The sequence below is a fragment of the Anarrhichthys ocellatus genome, unplaced genomic scaffold, assembly GCF_004355925.1.
Source record: "Anarrhichthys ocellatus isolate YVR2014 unplaced genomic scaffold, GSC_Weel_1.0 scaffold7, whole genome shotgun sequence".
Taxonomy (NCBI): domain Eukaryota; kingdom Metazoa; phylum Chordata; class Actinopteri; order Perciformes; family Anarhichadidae; genus Anarrhichthys; species Anarrhichthys ocellatus.
Genome location: NW_022280037.1, coordinates 6708928 through 6728818, shown reverse-complemented (window position 1 = coordinate 6728818; position 19891 = coordinate 6708928). Strand labels below are relative to the sequence as shown.

General features: G+C 42.9%; 1 protein-coding gene across 1 annotated transcript in view; it reads left to right on the top strand.

Moving 5' to 3' along the window:
- The first annotated feature begins 643 nt into the window (after positions 1 to 643).
- The window catches only part of pacrg (PARK2 co-regulated), a 59833-nt gene continuing 40585 nt past the window's right edge, over positions 644 to 19891 (top strand). Inside the window, exons 1-2 of the mRNA XM_031847191.1 lie at positions 644 to 881; positions 5846 to 5995. Of these exons, the coding sequence (XP_031703051.1) occupies positions 644 to 881; positions 5846 to 5995 (388 nt within the window). The remainder of the gene's footprint in view (positions 882 to 5845; positions 5996 to 19891) is intronic.

Below are 19891 nucleotides of genomic sequence, written 5' to 3'. Positions count from 1 at the left end.
AGATTTTCAGAACACACACATGGCTCAAGGACAGCCTGCTTTGGGTCAGCTGTTCTTTGCAATCCAGTGTGCCTGAGTGGCTTTCCTCTGATGGCTTCACACACATGACTGACTTTACTTTAATGTGTCACACACTACCCACACACTCAGCCAAACATCAAAGCTGGTCCGTGGCCCGTAGCTGGACGAATGTCTTAATCTACCACCTGTGTGTGTGTGTGCGTGTGCCTTTTTGTCTGTCCTGTAAATGGTGTAAACAGGTGTTAACATGTCAGCCCACAAGATGCCACATGCCGCTGTGTCATGATCTCCTGAACAGCTGTCCCCCCTGCCATTGTGTGTATGTATGTGTTTACTCGAAGGGTTATAAATGGCTGCAAGAGGAGCTTTAGCCCTTGATATTGTGCGAAGCCAAGGACAAACAAAGAGAAAGGGCAAAGAATGAAAGGAAGCTTAATGGCCGTGACTGATTTTCTGGACAACACGAGAATTTTCATCTGCTATAACTCTGATGTAGTGGGTACGTAGAGGGACTGTCCAGTAAACAAAAAGATTGTTGCTAGCTAATGTCCTGATCAACAGCCATATGTTCCAACAAATGTCCTTGAGAACAGGACAGGAACTCTACCCCCTCTGTCTTCGTATGTCTCTCTGGATCAAAGAAGCAGCTAATAATACCCGGAATGTAAATAGTCATTTCTGTCGTCAGGTGGAGTTTGAGAAGCTGGACTACAACTACTACCTCCCTCTGTTCTTCGATGGCTTAACTGAGACTGATCATCCGTACAAGTTCCTCGCCTGTCAGGGAGTCCATGAGTTGCTGGACAACGGAGGCCCCAAGATCCTGCCCGTCATCCCCCAGCTCATCATCCCCGTCAGGAGTAAGTGTGGCCCGAGTGTCGACTCTCACGGTTTACAAATCACACACAGCACAGCTCCCTTCCCAAGTGACCCTGTGTGTGTTGATATCATTTCACCTTCACTGTGACCTCTGCCGCTGAGGGGAAAATGTGGTTATCTCAAGACTGAAGAAACACCTTACAAATGCTGGTATTGTGTCAGCCTAACTACTCTTAGAGTATTGATAACATATCTCCATAAAGCTCTAACAAATGCTAAGATCATAGCTATAAAATGAGAAGAGAAAAAACATTATTTTTCAGTTCTTAAATATGAATACATAACACATAATACAGGACCATTATCACAGCCATTTTCAATCACTAATATACAGCAACTATTCAATTAACTTCAGCAGCAAAATGTTCCCACTGTCTTATTCATTTACAAACCTTTCTATAGTTAAACATTATTATTATTTTATGAGCGGCTGACAGCTAAGTAATTCTCTCAGTTTGAGTTCAGTTGCAGCTTTACTGTTTTGATGACAGCATCATTACATTTCAATTTTTGTTTGCTGATCTCAGATGAACCCCGGGTCCAGAGGACATTCACAGTTGCTTATTGTATAGCGAGCTGGAGCCTGAAATAAATCAGAAGATAATAACTCACACGATTAATTAAAAGGCCTAGTGTAGTTAGGAGGAAACCTGATGTTAGGTAACTTAACATGAGATATCATAAAGAGAGTCCTTTGTCATTCTTTCAAATTGGACCTTGCTTGAAAATAGATGATAAATATGAAAATTATTTTTTTAAATCAATATTAATATGCATCTATATCTAAATTATATTACCTTAATTGTGTAATAATTACAGACAATGGCACTCTCAAACACCTCTCGGACAATATTTCAGCTGCAATAGAGTGCAACCAAAATAGCACAACATACTTAACCAGGAATAGACTCACCTGTCTTACACACTTGCGCTACAACAGATTCTGACATTACCATACAACCAGTCCGGTGACAAGTCCTAATTTGGTTTCGCAGTCATACGGTTCCTATTATTACATTCGCCCTCAGGGCGAAGCGTCCTTGTTTTTCCTTTTCCCGGAAGAGGTTGACTCTAAAAGCATGCCTGATAATCTGCCATGTGCAAACTTGGTGACGTGCCACATTTAAATGTGTTATCGTGGTGTGCCTCCTTACCTTTCCACACGGACACATTTCCACGTGCACACGCTCACACTCTCGCATGCTCACAAGTTGGCAGATGGAGATGGGCTGAAAGGTCAGGTCAGCGATGTGGGCGGTAAAGGTTTCCTGTGTGGTAAACACGAGGAGGAGGATCGAGGTACAGAGAAGTTAGAGTGTCGCTTTTGTTGGAAAATTTCAGCACACTTGCACAGACACACAGTCTCACACAAACACATGCGCGCACACACACACACACACTCGCACACACACTGTCTTTTGTTTGGCGCCTGTTGCCAAGTGGAGTGTCAGTTTCAAAGTGGGAGCCTTTAAGTGGCGCCCAGTGAGCCTGGGATAGTGTTCATGTCAGGCAGTCGGCTGGTGGTGTGTGTACGTGTATGTTAGTGTGTGACTGTTGGACGTCTGTGGAGGCAGAGGGGCTTGACGGAGACACAGTGACAGACTGACCCTGGCACAAAGTTTCTCTACACACTGCTCTGAGCGCCTACTGTAAAGTCTTCACCATTACACATCTAACAGTGTGACATATCTTGTTATGTGTTCACATGAGTTTTACCGTATTTGCCAGCATCTTTTCACAGATAGTTTAAATATTTGGACGGCCTAATGTCCACTTAGCCGTTCGCTCGCCACTCGCTAACTTAGGCAGTAGTTTATAAATTCAAACCCCTCAGCAGTTTTGGTCATTTGCCCTGAGGAGGCCAGACCAAAGGTGATGGTCATGCTCCTCATGAAAACACGCACTTCGCACTGATAATGGAATTCTAAATGGCCTGCTCCTTATTAACTTCCTGGTTTATTAAAAATCCAGCCTGTTTCTCCATCCACAAGGCAAAGCCGCCAGTCCGTGTCTCTGTTGCAGATTAATTACTTTTCTATGGAGCAGGGAAGAAGGAAGAAGGAGGGATGGTGGGAAAAGAGGAAGAAAGTAAAAAGCCGTCTGCAGTTTAAAATGGCAAGATATATAGTTTTCTCCTCTAACGTTAATACATCTTCAATGTGGCTGGCAGGCTCTTATCTGCAGAGCGACTGACTCACGTCAGGCCCTGGTGAATTTTGATGATGACTGCAGGTCACCCAATGAGAATACACAATGAAGGAGGCTCTGGATGACATTATACTCTAAGGCGCAGTCCTCAGTGACTTAAAGACTGAACTCTTTCCTACTGTACACCCTGTTCCCTTCCCCCCCATGTTAGAAACTCTACCTCATACATGAAAAAAAGAAATGTAGTACATTTAGTCTTTTCTCAAAATGTGTTTTTTGGAAGTATCCACTGGTAAAATAATCCAAAAACTGAAATTGCAGACTTTTTTTTTTACGACACCCTGACATTTCAGAAGTAAAGGCAAAAATGTCTTGCTCAGCTAAACACGGAGACTCAAGAAGAAAGGGTACACGTTACTGAAATGCTGTGGTTTTGTTTTTTTCTGGCTGCCTTAAATAGGGAGGAGGATTCAGAGCCATGCCTCCATTGAGCCTCAGTTGATTGGCATAACATTTGTTCAGCTTTGGACCAAAATGAGACTTTCATTACAAGAAGATCCCCAGTTACGCCTCTGCACAGGAACATCTCCTTCTGATCTGAAAAGTATATTTATACTATGAGTGAGAACAATTCACTGCTAAACTCTCCAACGTGTCACCCTACCTCTGACATTTCACAGGAAACAGAATACAAGGTCACATCTGTTTTATTTCCACACTGAATATGAAACAGGTCCTTGCATGAATAGATTATTACTTTATTCAGATTTGTCCCAACACAGGTTTTATACCAGCATTAATATATCAAGCCCTCGGCTGCCTCTTTTAATTTTTTTTTCCTTTCCTCCTTTTTTTTTTTTTTTGCGGCGAGGCGAGAGTGGCGATGAATAATTGAACAGTCCCGCGGTCCAAATGTCACAGCAGGGGAAATTGTTTGCGCTAGCTGGTAATTAGAATTTCATTGTTTGTTATGTAGGTTTGAAATTCCTGTCATTCCACATTCCACCTTATCTCGGTGATGGCCGATATATCCGCGCTTGTCTATCTGGGGAGACACTAAGGCAGAGAAGAGATGGAGAGATGGCACAGAGCACAATACATTCGCTCATTCAGCATCATCTCCACTGCTGCTGGTCCAATGTATAGGCCTCACACACACACACACACACACACACACACACACACACACACACACTGACAGAGACAAAGACACTCTCAAGCAGACAAAACAATGGAACTGGTACAACTGGTCATTTTCCCACATGCACACATACTCGCCTGCACAAAATTGCATTATTGCAATATGATGAAGTGCAAGATGTTGTATCCCTTCATGAGCCACTTGTTGATATGACTTCTACATTGTATAACTTCATTCGTATTTGACTGCTGCCTTGTTCATTGCTACTAAATTAGTATTGCCTTCAAGTCGCTTGACACTTTATTTTACTTGTGGCAACAAGCATTGTTGTCATCAACACGACTGAAGAGTTAACGCCTTTCATTATTTTTCATTTTTTTCAGTCCTTTTCGCCGCCATTTGTTCCGTGAGAGTTTATGTGACCAGCTCGCTTACGAAGTCAGGTGTCAAGAGAGTAAAGAAGAATTGAAAGAGGCAGCGAGAGCATTAGGTTTAGCTGAGCCTGTTTCAACAGACTTCAGTGCTTCAGGTTTCACTAAATTAGTATATAATTAGTTGCCATGTATCTGTGAGACAGTGCAGATACTCAGCAAATTCATTTATTTTCTTCAAAACCAAAAGCAGAGAAAACACTTGATTATAATACCTCCATTGGTCATTTTCTAAACACTTTTTTTTTGTCATATTAAAAATGTAGCCTGATTCAGCTTTTTGGTTTCAGGCTTTCTACAACAAGTACCTCTCAACTTCTTTTCCCTCTCTTTTTCTACATCTCTCACTCACATTTTAACACATTTTTCTCTGCTCTGTCAACCACAAGTTCCCAGTGTCTCTGCTCACACTCTCTTTTCTATGTTTTGAGTGTTTTTTCAATTCTATTGTTGCAAGTGCTTACTGGCAAAATAGGCGCTGCGGTGCCATTACCATCCTCTTTTTGTGAAAAAGTGGCATCAATTGACAGTTAAAGGTTTCGTAGAGATAAATTGCCCAGGCCTGTTTTCTAACTTTGGGTACGCTGACAGTCTGCTCGGGGATTTACGATCACTCGTGCAGAAGCTCACATAGAAAAAAACAAACAAGCATGAGCATAAAGAACTTGAAAAATATCTGTCTTAGTTGCTAATCACAGTTATTTGCTAACCCTTTGCCCTCCGCCTGTCACATCTCTTCATCTCTCTCTCTGACATTTCTGTCTTTTGTTGTTTTACCCCCTTCCCTCTTTCTCTCTCTGAATTTGTCTCTCTTCATCTCTCCAGCCCTCCATCTCTCCCACCATCGTTCCCTTTTGTTCTCTCTATCAGTGGGAGATGGAGTTAAGTGCAGCTGTAGGCCAAATAGCCCAGTGATTGGCTCTCACTTACTCCTGCCTCCCCAGTGCATTTGAAATCACTGATCGCAGACGAGCCAGTCTACAGTAAATCAAAGCCAAGCTGTAAAGGAAATGCTTTCAAGGGGAAGGTAGTGTGTGTGTGGGAGTTACGATTTATGTGTAATTTGTCTTATGTACCATATAATTGCAGTTGTCAGAATCACTCCACGCTTACTGTACCTCCACCTGCCTGAACAAACAACCTGCAAATCAGATCTGAAAATGGACAGTTTTACCTTGTAGCCCCTTTTCACCGACTGATCTTTGCCTTCTGTCCTGCTCTTCAGAGGCCCTGAACACAAAGAACCATCAGGTGATGTGCATCATGCTGAAAGTCCTGAAACATCTGGTGGTGTCCGGTGACAACGTGGGAGAGGCTCTGGTGCCATACTTCAGACAAATCCTCCCCATTTTCAGAATCTTCAAGGAGAAGAACAGTAAGTTCCAACTGGTTGAGTGTTAATTCACAGACAGATTGTGTGTCAGCATATCGAGGCTCTGCGCTTTTGTGGGGCAGTCATCGTGTAAGCACGTCCTTTTGTGTTATAAATCATTTTTCGTGCGAGCACTGCTACTCCGTCAGAGAGTTGAAGGACAGCAAACATTTACGAGCCTGTGACAGGCAGTGATAAGTATTCATGTGTATTGTGTAGCCTGTGTTAAGACAGTGAATCTTGTGACTTCCCGGCAGAAAGCATCCTTATTTTCTCCGTAGATCCAGTGCATGCACCTGTCCCTGAATCCTTTTTTTTTCTCCTTTTCCTCCCACGACTTTAACATCCACTTGACAGAGAAGCTCCATTTTGTCCTTTCTGCTGTCAGTCAGGCTGCATTGTGCGGCGCTGTTGAGGAGGAGACTTTGTCCTTGCTTTCTCTGAAAGCCTTCACCTGGGTGACACCAAGACCTGAGGAGATTGGCATCAGATAGGCAGGGCTCTTTGTGTGTCTGTGTCAAAGCACTTAGCATGCTGTGACATGATGTGAGCCCATTGGAGTCTTAGAGGCACAACCGGTCGCAAACACAACTCAACACACAGCCAGTAGGATGTGGAGAGTGACACTGTGAATCAATCATTTAAACACAGGCTTTAACAGGAGAAAACACAAGGCTTTAGTCTCTTAATCAATATCCAATTTGAATGTCTTGTCTCTTTAATTCGCTTACATTATCTCGTCGTATTTGCTGAGGTGTAAAAAGAAGGAAGATATAGCGTGGAAAGACACAGGATGAAAGAGAAAAGCCTGCCTTATTAGTGCATGTCCATATGCAAATCTCCTCTGTAAATTAGCTGTCAAATCAATCCCCTAAACCGTTTTGAAGCGTGAGTTTCTCCGTCACAGCGCAGGCTCAGCAGTTGGCCAGTGAACCCCACCAGGAATAGTTTTATCTCTGGCTGGTAGTTACTGTGCCGGCCTGTCTACCTGCCTGCCCTGCTTGTCTGTCCTCCTCTGGCGGGTATCGATTAAGCCCGAGCCAACCTGCCACCTGGCAGAAGTCCCTGCTATTGACCTCTCCCAGAGAGACCAGTCCGGGCCAGAGAGGGGTCCACACAGCTGCCAAAGTACAGGACCCAATCGGCTGAACAACGACAGCGCTTCATGTTCAGAAATTTATAGGCATCTAGTAGAGTTTCCAAGTTTGGTTGGAGTTGAGGCACAAGGTTCAACCAAATTAAAGTATACACGTATGTTCATATATATATATATATATATATATATATATAAGTTCATAGATAGATAGACAGACAGATAAAATATTTCCAGTGTTATTTAGGTTTTTTTTCCATCTGGAGCTGTAAAATAAGCTGTCAATTCATGTTCTTCACCGCCCATTCTCTGCTAACACACAAAGATGTGACTTCAAATATAGAGAATATACGCTTTTCTTCCAGGGACACACTCTGTGATTCAGAACTCTGTGTTCTTTCTCTCTAATGCGGAAATATTTCAGCGCTGTTGTTCTCTCGCACTCTTTCTCTCCCGCGTTCCTTTGTCTCTGTCTCTTTCTTCTGTTTAATGTGGCTTGTTTATATCGATATCAAAGCTTTCATTGAAGTCCATCTATTATCTAATATCGCTTATATGCACCTCCAGCTCCATCCCACGCTCGGTCGGCTGTTTCAACTAGAGCAAGCGGGCTGCCTCTAGCAGACAGATGTGATCGTTGTGTTTAATACACCAGAAGACACAGGACAGGACTGTCTGGTAGTGTGAGGTAACATCTCCCCTTGGCTCTCCCACACTGTAACTCGCAGAGCTTGCATGGCATCCCTCTTATCTCCTGAGCCACAAACGGGCCACTGTCCAGTATGTGCCAAGTGTGTGTGTGTGTGTGTGTGTGTGTGTGTGTGTGTGTGTGTGTGTGTCCACACTTGTGTGCATCTGTCATGAATAGATCTGTTGAGTCCCATATGCAGCTGTTGACTTCAGTGTGGATAAGGGCCCCCAGCTTTCTGTCTCCGTGTCTCTCTGTTCACTGTTCTTTAGGTCTGCCAGCCTCGGGCACATAATGCTCTACTAGCTGTCCACTACACTCACATATACGCACAAATACACACACACACACATATAATCACATGTTGTCCCAGCAACAAAACCTGACTTTGTCCCCGTCGCCTCCGTTGTTGGAGCTGTGAATCAACAGGCTGACAGCCACTGCTGCAGCGTCGGGGATACACTTATATCACCAGTATCTCATCATGGGACAGATCCCCCGAGGCTGTGTTCACACACTCCCGCTGTGTCGCTCCCACGCCGAGACAGGGTTGTGACCTGTTAAATTGGTCTGTATACAGGCCTTATCTGAGCCATTTTTCCAGGGTCAGAGCTGGAGCTTCACAGCCATCTCCAAAATGGACCCTTGGGTGTCCTCTCACTCTCACAGACAGAGCACTGGACCTCTGACCGGGCGAGCACGCCCATGCCCCACATGCCGAGGCGTCTGAAGGAGGAACAGCTCCATTGTTCAACGCCGGCTGCTATTCCTACCACTGACACAGTAATGCGTCATTTTGAAGGGCACGATAATGAGCAATCACATAGTATCACCATCCTTGATGTACCCCTTTGTGTCCTGAATCAGTGGTCTCAGCTTTTGTTTGCTTTGTGCCTTTTGGATATCAGCTGTGTTTGCGTGTGTGTGTCTGTGTGAGAGACGTTGTTGAGGATAGTGTAGGAATTTCTCCAATGCGATTTGCACAGCTCTCTTGTTTGCTTGCTGTGATGAATCTTATCCTTAATGAAATGCAACAACGTCCCTTATGACGGAGAGATGTGCTCCCTCATCCAGCAAATTCCTCTTCTGAGCTCGAAAGGATGGGAGCTCATCTACTGAGAAAGAGAGTTTGTGGTGTTCTGTGAGGCAGCAAAGTAAACTACACATACTCATATTGTAGTCTTGTATAGGGATCGAATGGGTGCAGATTTTTTCTTCATTGTCATAAAATTCTGTGTTTTCCGGTATTCCTTTCCATAAAACTGATCCTGATGAGATCCACACAGTGAGGTAAACAGATTTGGTAAAAAGAGGATATTTGTACTCTGTATCTGAAGTTGTGGTGTCAGAATCTATGTTGGGAAGACAAAGCACCTCGTCTTGATATCATTTTTTGAGCATAATTAGAATTGGATAATGATGAATCAGCCAATATTATTTTTCTTTGAGCTACATTTATCTTAAACAACATTTTTTTTGATTGAAGATATGTCTGAGGAAAGAAATGTTAAAGAAGAACATTTGACTTAATTTAAGATTATGGTAAAATAAGTACATTTTTAAGTATATTATGCTTTAATTGAAAAAAAAAAAAGAAGCCTGTTGATGTTTGTTTCACATCTCAATCAAGATGTGACTATTAGTAAGCAATTACGCCGCCCATGGACCAGTACATGCTGAGAATATCTTGACACACAGCTCACTGATAAATGATTTGGTTCCAGAACATTGTAGTTATTCAGCCTCACTAATTCATAAACAAATAGGCAAAGAGTGTATCACGGAATATTTTTCCTGACATCTTCAGCCTCTACATCATTCTACGTTGTGTTTGAAGGAGGTTGATGTTTGCCTGGGGGGCTCTTCTGGTATTTCTTTTAGCCTGCATTGTAGCAATTGTTGTTGTGGTCCTGATGATTTTCTTCGCTTATCTGTAAGGTGTAGGTCCTTAAACTCCTATTCATCACTGACAAACTCTCTCTCTCACACACACACACACACACACTAAAACACACATTCACGTACTCATACATATTGCTCACACGTGCTGCGGTGATCTGGTTCATTTGGCCTCTTTTGTCTTCCTGCTAGGAATGTGTCCAGCTATGATAAGGTCTCCCCCACACTCAAGCTCTCTGTCTTCTGTTCCTGGGCGACTGGTGTGGTTTTTGTGTTGGTGACAGATGCAGTGCTGTGGCTGGCCACTCTGTCTTCCCCTGTGGGCCTGCTTTATCTGTGTATCACATGACACACACACACACACACACACTCACTGCTCATGTTTGGATGTCTCTATGAATACGGTGGATCAGTAGCTGCCCAAGCTCATCGTTGGGATGGAATTAAACAGGAAGAGCTGGCTGACCTTGTAACCCCTCCCACTCTGTGACAGAGGGACGGTCAGGAACAAGGAGGCAAGGACATTTCATCAGTGGTGGATGAAGATAATATATATGTAACTGTCACATATGAAATGACCATCATGAACACGCAGGCATATCTAATCCAAAGCATTTTTTTTCCCAACTCATTTTAATCTGACAGAAGGCCAAGCGTATGCCGGTGTGCTCAGCCACCTGTGCTCTTGTCCACAATACAACGTAATGCTCCAGTTTACTGCCAGAACACTGCACTGTTGCGTATATAGTGTTGAAGTTAATTCCTGGGGATTCCCATTCACAAATATTAGTTTCATTTAATGACCTTTTCCAGCTGCCGAAATTAATTCACTGCCATACTTTCACTGTGTACATAGCGAAGCAATGGAGGGGACCATGCCGACATACACACATACATACATACACACATACATACATACATACACACACACACACACACACGAGCCCGTGGCCCCCATGTAATCCATCATCCTCCACAGACACACAGAGCTCCTTGTCCCTGTGGACGACAGAACACACACCTCATCCTCAGCCCCCGTCTCCTCTTCCATGTACCCCTCTCCAGCGGGAGATATCTATCTATCAAGCAATCACAGCCTGCCAAGGCCCCTCCGCCATTAAAATACAGAAAGAGTGGGAGAAACTGCCAGAGAAAAGAGAGAGATAGGAAGAGAGATAGCATGAGTGAGCGTGAGATGAAATCCAGGTAATACCGAGCTTGTCTGTTCTTACCTGCTCCACCGTTAGCATGCTTCACAGCACATAATGACTTTTTCCTTCTCTCCTGAAGCTTAAGAAAAGGCGAAAAAATATATTTTTATATTAATGCAGTCCCCATCTCCCTTCACTCCTATACTTCTTCCGCCTGCGGATATGCCCACTTGGCTCTCTTAATTTCTATTGTCAGCAGGTCTGAGGCGGAGCGGCCAATCAGGTGGGAGCGATAACCCTTGGGCCTGCAGTTGCTCTGCGGCTCCAATTTAAAGGTCAGCTGATAAGCAGCCTGATTCATGCATAATCTGGGATGCTCTGCAGGCAGACACACAGTTCAACAAACACACACACACACTCAACAGATATACACGTCATACTCATAGACTATGATTGACCCTCTCAAACTTTTCACTTCGCAGACGGTGATGGACAAGTTTCACTTTGCCTTTTCCAGCTTGAAGGCATTTGTGCCTCTATTGTTCCAGCTATTTAGATAATGTACTTTTACTAATTGCTTGAGAGGAGCGCCTCAGTAAGAATTTGTGTTTGTTGATTTCCTCATTAATTTATACATAGTGCCTTTTGCAATGTGAAGCACTTAGGGGGATTATGTGATCCACTCTTTAAATGGCACAGAGCCCTGAGGCACGCAGTATAGTTTAAATGAAATAGAATTGGGCGTCTTGGCAAAGGGAGTCTGCAACTTAAACAAATCACCATTTAGATAGTTGCAGTGTGAGGCTGGCTCTCCTCTCCCCAAGCACTGCCTCTGGTCAAAAGTGTTGTGTCATTGCTTCTTCCCTTCTTTCTGTTTGTGTAATTTCTTCATAACATCATTGTCATTCTACATGCCTCTTTATCTGGCATGAATAGCATTAAACAAACAGAATTCAATTTAAATTGACTTAAGTAGAACTTAAACCAATTGACCCTTCGCTATAGTCCTGCCCCTCGAACGTAGACTGGCCAATCATAGCGTAGCATCGATCAGCTCTGACCAGTAACCAAGAACTGTACAGCTCTGCTCCATAGACTCTCATGCTATAGTTTCAGATTGTCTTTATTTTCTAGCCATGGTTAAACATTGTGTACTAGTGATACGCGGAGAAGTTGTTAAAACGTTGTGTTGACCCATCTGCTTCTCTCTGAAATCGCTTTTTCCCAAAATTAGATAATATTCATTCAGGGAGTGCAGTTAGTGACAGTGTGGGCTCCACTTTGACAGCTTGACGGAGTAGCAGCAGAGGGCGGGGCTTAGCGAAGGTTCAAACCTTAGAAATAGGTGGATTAGAGGCATGAGCAATTAGAGAAAGCCTATAAGTGAATGTTGAGCTTTTAGATGGATAAAATCAGCTTCGGTACATACTTCACTTCCTTGTAATCTGTAGACGGCCATGGTCATATTCTTACTGTGAAGCCAGAAGTCCTCAATCTCAGCGGGGCTCGTCCTTTCATTCTCTCTAATCCAAGTAGCACTCAATTACCTAATTGGATGAGTTATGAGGGTCCTTTTCCTCCCATCTCAATGAGATTAGCACACTCTGTAATTAATGAATTTGGGGCACTTTCAAACGATTTGCAGGATTGTCTATAGGCTACTCCGGGGGCCTGACATGTGTAACAAGATTATTGAGCTTTCGGAATTAGACAATAGAGTGAGATGAACAATGCGAGCGTTAGCTGTGTTTTCTAAAGACAGGTGATCGTTCCAGTCTGAACGTGGATCATGTTGATCGCGCTGATTTGTTGTTATTCCGTTTAGTCTGTGTTGGCGGAGGTTGGGGCTTAGTCAGCAATTAGACAGCCAGTGAACGCGCTGCTTCCTGTAATTTGACGTGTATTCTGGTGTATGAATCTGTGTCGTTGTGTGTGTCATGACTTCCTAGTAGCGAGCAGGGAGCTCTCATGCAGCCTCACCGCATCATTGTGTTTGACATCTCCGCGGGCAGCAAGCCACAGAATGCTGGTGTGTGTGAAGACATTTGTCCAGCCCGCTGTGGATCAGCATTTGCACCCAGCGCCAGGTTACCTGTCAGCTTTCATATATAGCCACACCTTTGCAAACAGTCCCGCACAATTTCACAAAACAAATCACAACTAGCATTTCGGTCTCCCTGACGCGTTGTCCCAGACAAGGACACACACAAACAATAGAAACGAAATAGATTTTTCCACCAGTGTTGGGGATACAGTGCTACTTCCCTCTGTTTGTCAGATGTGGGCAGAATGGTATGTGCACTGAGGAAAACAAAGAAGTAAAATAACGGACATTTGAGTAGAATATTTTATTTTATTTCATGTAATCTGAACAGTTTAATCTTGGACTTTTTCATGGACTACTAAACTGCAGTCTCACGTATAATAATGTACAAATCTAAAGAAAATATGGAGTTCTTTCGAGTTAAGATTTTCAAGTGAGTCGGTCCTCAGCCGGGCATTGTAAGGCTTAATTCCTCCACACCTGTCATTTTTTGTCTGTTTTTTGGTCTGTCTCCTGTCTGTCTGCGTCTTTAGAGAACCACCCCCCATTACTGCCCCTTCTCATCACGTTTCCCTGACAGAGGAAACCTTATCTGCTCCATTTTCACACTGCCACGTGCCAGTCACAGTCCTCACATATCTCTAATGGATGTAATTGAACCCTATTCTATCATTCTAATGCACACTATTTCTCAACAACATGCTACACTCCCTCACAACGTTTCCCATCTGTAATGTTTCCATCTGAGTCCATGGCTCATATTGCCCTAGCCATTACAAAATATAGATAACACTTGGAATGGTAAAAGATGATACATATTCTCATGAAATGATTACTGCCATTAAAATGAATTGGTGTTGTTTGAACTACACTTTTCCCATCATTTAAGTCCAAAGACAAAATGATCACACTTTTCAATTAAAGGAAGCAACATTGTTTCATAAATGAGTCACAGCAATGGGCAACTTCCAATGGACAAGCTTAAAAAAACAAACTTTATTAGTCGTGTTGTAGGAATTTATTCGTCCCATACATAACTATTCATCCCTATCATGTTGTACAGGCTTCTGTTGGACATTAAGGCTAATCATACAGCTAATATCCGGGTCAGCAACATGGATCAACGGTTAGTGTTTTATAAGCAGAACTACAGAGAAACATAATTACGTGCGTAAAGGGGTCATGTTGACCAAACAAAATTGCTAAACTGCATGTGTGGGCATATTCAGGCACAGGAGCATTACAGAGAATTATTTTTGTCATTGCTATTCCTTTCCTTTCACTTTTGAAACTTAATTCAGTGGTGAAATAATACTACTTAGCTTGCTTTGCTCCTTATTCGCTCACTGATGTTTCAACCCAGGACGCTACCTGAGGAGCTCAACTGCTGTAGTGTCTTGTCTGAGTATCAGGGTATTTTAGTATGTGTGTGGATGTTTTAGCTTCTTAATATACAGAGCAAATGGAAGCCAATCCACTCAACCAGATGTTGCCTTATTAGGTTCGACCACCCACTGTAGGAGAAGGACTAGGGTCATAGAGACTAATGGCTTGCATGTTTTACCAGACGGTCAGTTAGAGATTCTCCGAGGCCTTCAGGTGACAAATTACAACCAATATTTTATTTTCTACAGTTCAGCAATTAATCATCTTTCTTTTCTTCTCCACAAGATCACATGAGCCAAAGGTGACGCCCCATTTATGCTTTATATCATTTGCAGTGTCTCTTGAAATTTAAGACACTTTCATTTACACTAACTCACACTTTGGTGACTGACAAAAATGTCAGAAGAAGAATAAATTCTGCACTTGAGTTACAACAATTACAGCTAAGCTTGCATTAGCTAGAACAGGGCTCTCAACACTCTCACAGCACAGGTCCATTTTCTCATGGAAGAGTTTCCAGAAACCCGGTCAAGCAGCCTGAATTTTTGTGCTGTTACAGTACCGGTTCTCAGCGCAGCCAAAAAGGTCAAAGAGACACTCTCATTTCATTAAGAATTTCTCACACTTCATATACCAAATATATCCTGTGGGATAGAGTCCTAATTTGATAAAACTATTTCCATATCAGCAATGGATTTCGGCTAAAAATTGTCCCCGACTATGACCATATACAATTTGAGTTAGTTTCACTTTACATTACTGTAGAGGGAAAGACAGCTAAGTTTATATTGTAACACATTGAAAAAGTCTTCATTTTTGAACTCGTAAATTACTTAATTAGATAAATGTTTTCCTTCAGAGAAATGCAGAACATGTCAATGTAATCTTGTTCAGGATGTCCTTAAAATCTCATGAAATCCTTTCCTTCAGAGGTTTGCTAAAATGTTCAGTGGGATCCTGTTCAGGATGACCCTAACTATGACCATGTCAAAGAAGTAATCCACTCTAAACTAAATTATCCTATATCAAAGTTTGATCAAACCTCCCTTTCTTAGAAACAATGGTAATACCTTAAAGCTACAACCTTCAAGCCTCAGACAAATGGACACATATTTAAAAAGAAAGTCAGCTGTAAGCCGCACAATTTGGTGTTCAAACACTGCATGACAAACGGGGCAAATCTCTGAAATGAATGATTGAACACACCGGGATTCTATTCAGCTCCAAAACCGGCAACAACCAAACAAATGCAGCTTGAGAATGTGTTTGCATGCAAGCTGCCAGCTGACAGCGTGTTCAGAAATGAAAGGAGTCACTTGCAGTTTTATCTGCAAAGAATACGCTTCAAGCACTTACGCTTTTCAGTGCTGCAATATTGCTAATGTTGAAAATTAATTTAATAAGGAAAAGATTAATATTTAATTAGGCTTCTGGCAGTGCTCAGTACTATAATTTAGAATGCACATTGTACATTGTTTGCATAATCAATTAATTGCAGCTTCATCTGTAAATAATATCGGTACCACATCAGTTACCCAGGCATAGGACACCACTTTCAGGACCTGTGTGTGTGTTCGTGTGTGTGTGTGTCTTTGTGAAGTAGGCTGCACCGTCACTGCTGCGCCAACATTGAGAAAATCCCCATAGTACTGTCTTATTTACTCTCAGGATCTGTACTGTCACACAGGCATGCACACACAGTCCATGCCCTTCAAAGTCAATAGAGGGGATATAAGCCTGTCTGCTTCACACCACCACGGGGAATGTAGAATATGCCTGCTATGATCTCCTTGAGATCACATTCTATAGGCCGTTGACGTCCCTCCAAGACCGTCATGTCGCTGGTGACCTCAAAACTTAGTACATAACGCGTATTACATTATTACATTAGGACTGCAGCTGTGCAACTGACTTGTGATGCATGTCAGATTGTGACAGTGTTTTATGAAAACATTTATTAGTTACGTAAAAGCTTAATTAATCGTATTTAATTCTAAATCAGCACAAACAATCTCAATATATGAAAGTCATTTTTCAAATGTCTAAATAAGCTGCCATGTGACATAAAGTGCAGTACTCTAACAGTAAAAACAACAACACTGTCGATCCAGACTGTCAAACATGAAACAGGCCTTTTTTTTCAATCAATCGCAGCGGTTTCTTTGTTTGTTTCCGTTTCTGACAAAAAATGTTTCCATACAAGGATACAAATGTTCATGAGAACATAAACAAAACACTGTAGGGTCATGGATATTGGAAGCCTTCTATGATGGTTCATCCAGTCTTTCCAATTCCTTTCCAATGGCAGCGGCCACATAATTAATTTCATCTAACCTCCAACACCAACCAGAGTTTTTACATCCTCTCTCATCATCCCTGTGCGCCTCCACTCCTCCTACTTTCTCTCTATTTTCTTTCTCTTCTTTTTTCTCTCTCCCACATGAGTGTAGCCATGCGTGGTTTTCAGTTTTTGGATCCTATGTGCTAAAAGCCCAGGCCTCTTTGTTCTCTACTGCATGCCACCCATAATGCTGTTCTGGTGTTGACCTCAGCGAGATGAATAATTCACCTGGTGGACAGTGGAGACTCTTGTAATGTCCTGACCCCCACAGCCTGCTGCACGCCTGGGACACACATTACACACTCCCCAAGGAAATGCACCCATGATTCTCCTCCTCTCACCTCAGCTCCACCACCTCCTCCCATCAAATATTTAGCCAGTGGGGTTGGAGAGGCGCACATCCTCGGTTCTCGGTCACTCACTGTCTCACCTCATCCCTCTCCCTCATACGCTACGTATCCTGCTGTTCTTCTCAAGTCTCTCTTTACGCACAGAGGCAACAGGGAGATTGAACGAAGCGATGAGCGCCTGAATCATTTAGGTCCCTGCCCCCCCCTGAGTGGCCTTGTCAACCATGCTGAAATCTCAGCTCTGTGCTTGGAAGAGAGTTGCACTGATGGCCTGCCGCCGTCTAGTGAAAAAATCTTTCACAGATAGGGGCTTTGTGGACCAGAACGCTTAGAAACCAGACTCACCTTTTCTCTTTATTATTTGTAATAGTAACAATAGTGCCTGCAGACAGCCTCCGGATGCAGACCAACACAGCCACATATTCTCTCGGCTGTTTCTCTCTGAAAGAAACACCAATGCTGAAATATGAGACGCTCTCTCTCTTTGGGTGTTTTGAGTGTATCAGAGTTCTGTTTGCGGTCAATGTGCTTGTCACTCACGATGATGTGTGTAGTGTGGTGGCGAGTGTGTGGATATGTGTGGATGAGTTCTTTAGGATTGGGATATCTTACTTTAAGAGGATCCTACAATATGTCACAATTTTCTGCCAAAGCTAGAACGTTTATTTTTTTTTCCTCTGCTCTTCTCACTGGTTTCATGTTCAGTTTAAAGTGATATCATGTCTGCAGTCACGTCATGGAGTCTACGCTGGTCAACCACAATGTGTTGTTCTTCAACTTTTTGTGTATTGATTTAGGAAACAAGATCAAACGTGTTTTTTTAGTGATCTTTAAAGGTGCTATATACGTGCGCTGGAGCATTTCTATTGCCTCCAGACGGCACTCAACATGACGACGGCTGAGCTGGCAGCTCGCAGCCAACAGTGCTAACAGCACTAACCATGCAAACTACAGCCAAAGTGCTGACAGCACTAACAGTGTTTACCTGGGGAGGAATCGGAGGGTGGGTGCTACACTTCCGCGTTATCAGCTGTAACTGCCATATAGTGCAGAGCGAATAAGCACATTCCTCAAAATGACTAACTATTCCTTTAAAAGATAATACATTTTTCATAACTTTAACATTGATTGCTGCTTATTTAGCCATTTTGATTTATTGTTTTACAGACAATAAAGATTTTCAGGGAGTTTTTATACATACTGTTCATGTCTATGGTGGTAGGTGCAGATATACAACCTCAGAATTTGAGCTTGTGTTCAGAGCATGTGTGTTGGCCCCTGAGGGGTCACGTTTTCTCCTGTGTGTTTGTCATCACAGCTTTTGTTCCCCACAGCGCTGCTATTCTGGGCAGAGAAAGGTCATCTTCACCTCAGATGCTGAAACCTTAAGGATGCTTAGATCATAACACACTATCAGGGGTTTCTGGATGGTGAGGCACATGGTTGTCTGTTAAACAGTCCGTAATGGTTGCTTGTGTACTGCACTAGTGTATAAAGTTGATGTCAGATTCCTGTATGCATTCATATTTAGCCCCAGTAAATGTTAGTCCACAGCTTAGGAATGGTTCTTATGAGAATGTTTATATTATAACAAGTTTCTATTTGGCTGGCAGAACATTTTTTTATATTAGATGGTGAGTGTTTGCTGTGTTTTTCATGTATGCGTTGCGTGAGTGTGTTGTTGCCGTACTGAAGCAGATGCTAGAGTGTAATTTAAGCTCAGGTTTCTGTGCTTGTTGAGTACCGAGGTATGTGACAGTTGATGTGGAGTTCCCAGCTCCCTTTTCTATTTCTGCCTCTGTGGTCCCTGAACATAAGAGGGCAAGCTGGTGGGTGGTTCATGGAAAACTGACCCGAGCAGCATATCACCTCACCCCCTGCACATATGGCAAAGTGACCCGTATTCTTGCGCAAGGCCCCCCCTCACTAGGAAATATTGAAAAGAAGGCTTTCATCACCTGACTCCATATGTGCAGAACGATTGAACTGACAGCTGCTTTGGAGTGATTGGGAAACAGCTAAGAAATACACACCTCAACCACATTGTAGGTTGTTGAAGGTCATGCGAGACCACGCAATTTGGAGTTCACAACAATGACAGGAGCATTTCAGTGTGTCTTAACTTGAGAGTCTTCTGATATTTTCGACCCGGCACCCCAACATAAAGCTGATATGCATATGGATTAAGCCATCGATACTTCAAAAGTCCTCACCAACAGGACACCTCAGAATAGTAGCAGGGGTATAAATGAGTCATGTTATTACACCAGCTATAAATGATTGGGATTCAGCTGCCTGCTTGCAAACGATGCTGTGCTTGCTCCATGTTTGTGAGTTGTGTTTTTCCTGTGTGTGTAAACAGAGATTTGGTTTCCCATAAAGCTGTGTGTGTGTGTGTGTGTGTGTGTGTGTGTGTGTGTGTGTGTGTGTATACTACCCAGAGCAGCAGTCACCGCAGGGTGGGCTTTTATTAAAGAGTTGTAATGAGTGAGAGCCATCATGAGCCAGCTCACCTATTGATTACCTATAAAGAGCACTCAGTGGAGACGTGCTGTGATCAATAGATAATGCTTTGCACAGGGAGGCTCAACTTAGCCTGGCTCCAAACCTCTGAATTGCCGCCCACATCTCAAATTTTGTTGTGCAATTCAATTTAGATCTGGTGTCACTCTGGCAAATGGCTGTTATCTAGATTGGAGAATCAACTGAGCCAATCTGAGCCTTTGTGGACAAGACTAAACATTGAAATTGTGACTTTAACTGTTGAACATGGGAATCTTGGTCATCGCTCATTTAACAAAGCAAATCGTCTTTGCATTAAGGTGCACTCTCAATAGAGAATACCGACTGTAAACGTACTGAACCTATGCTGACTGTACACTGGGAAAATGCTGAGCCTCAGTGCTGACTGAAAATGACGTCAAAACAGCCAGACATGTCTTTCAGG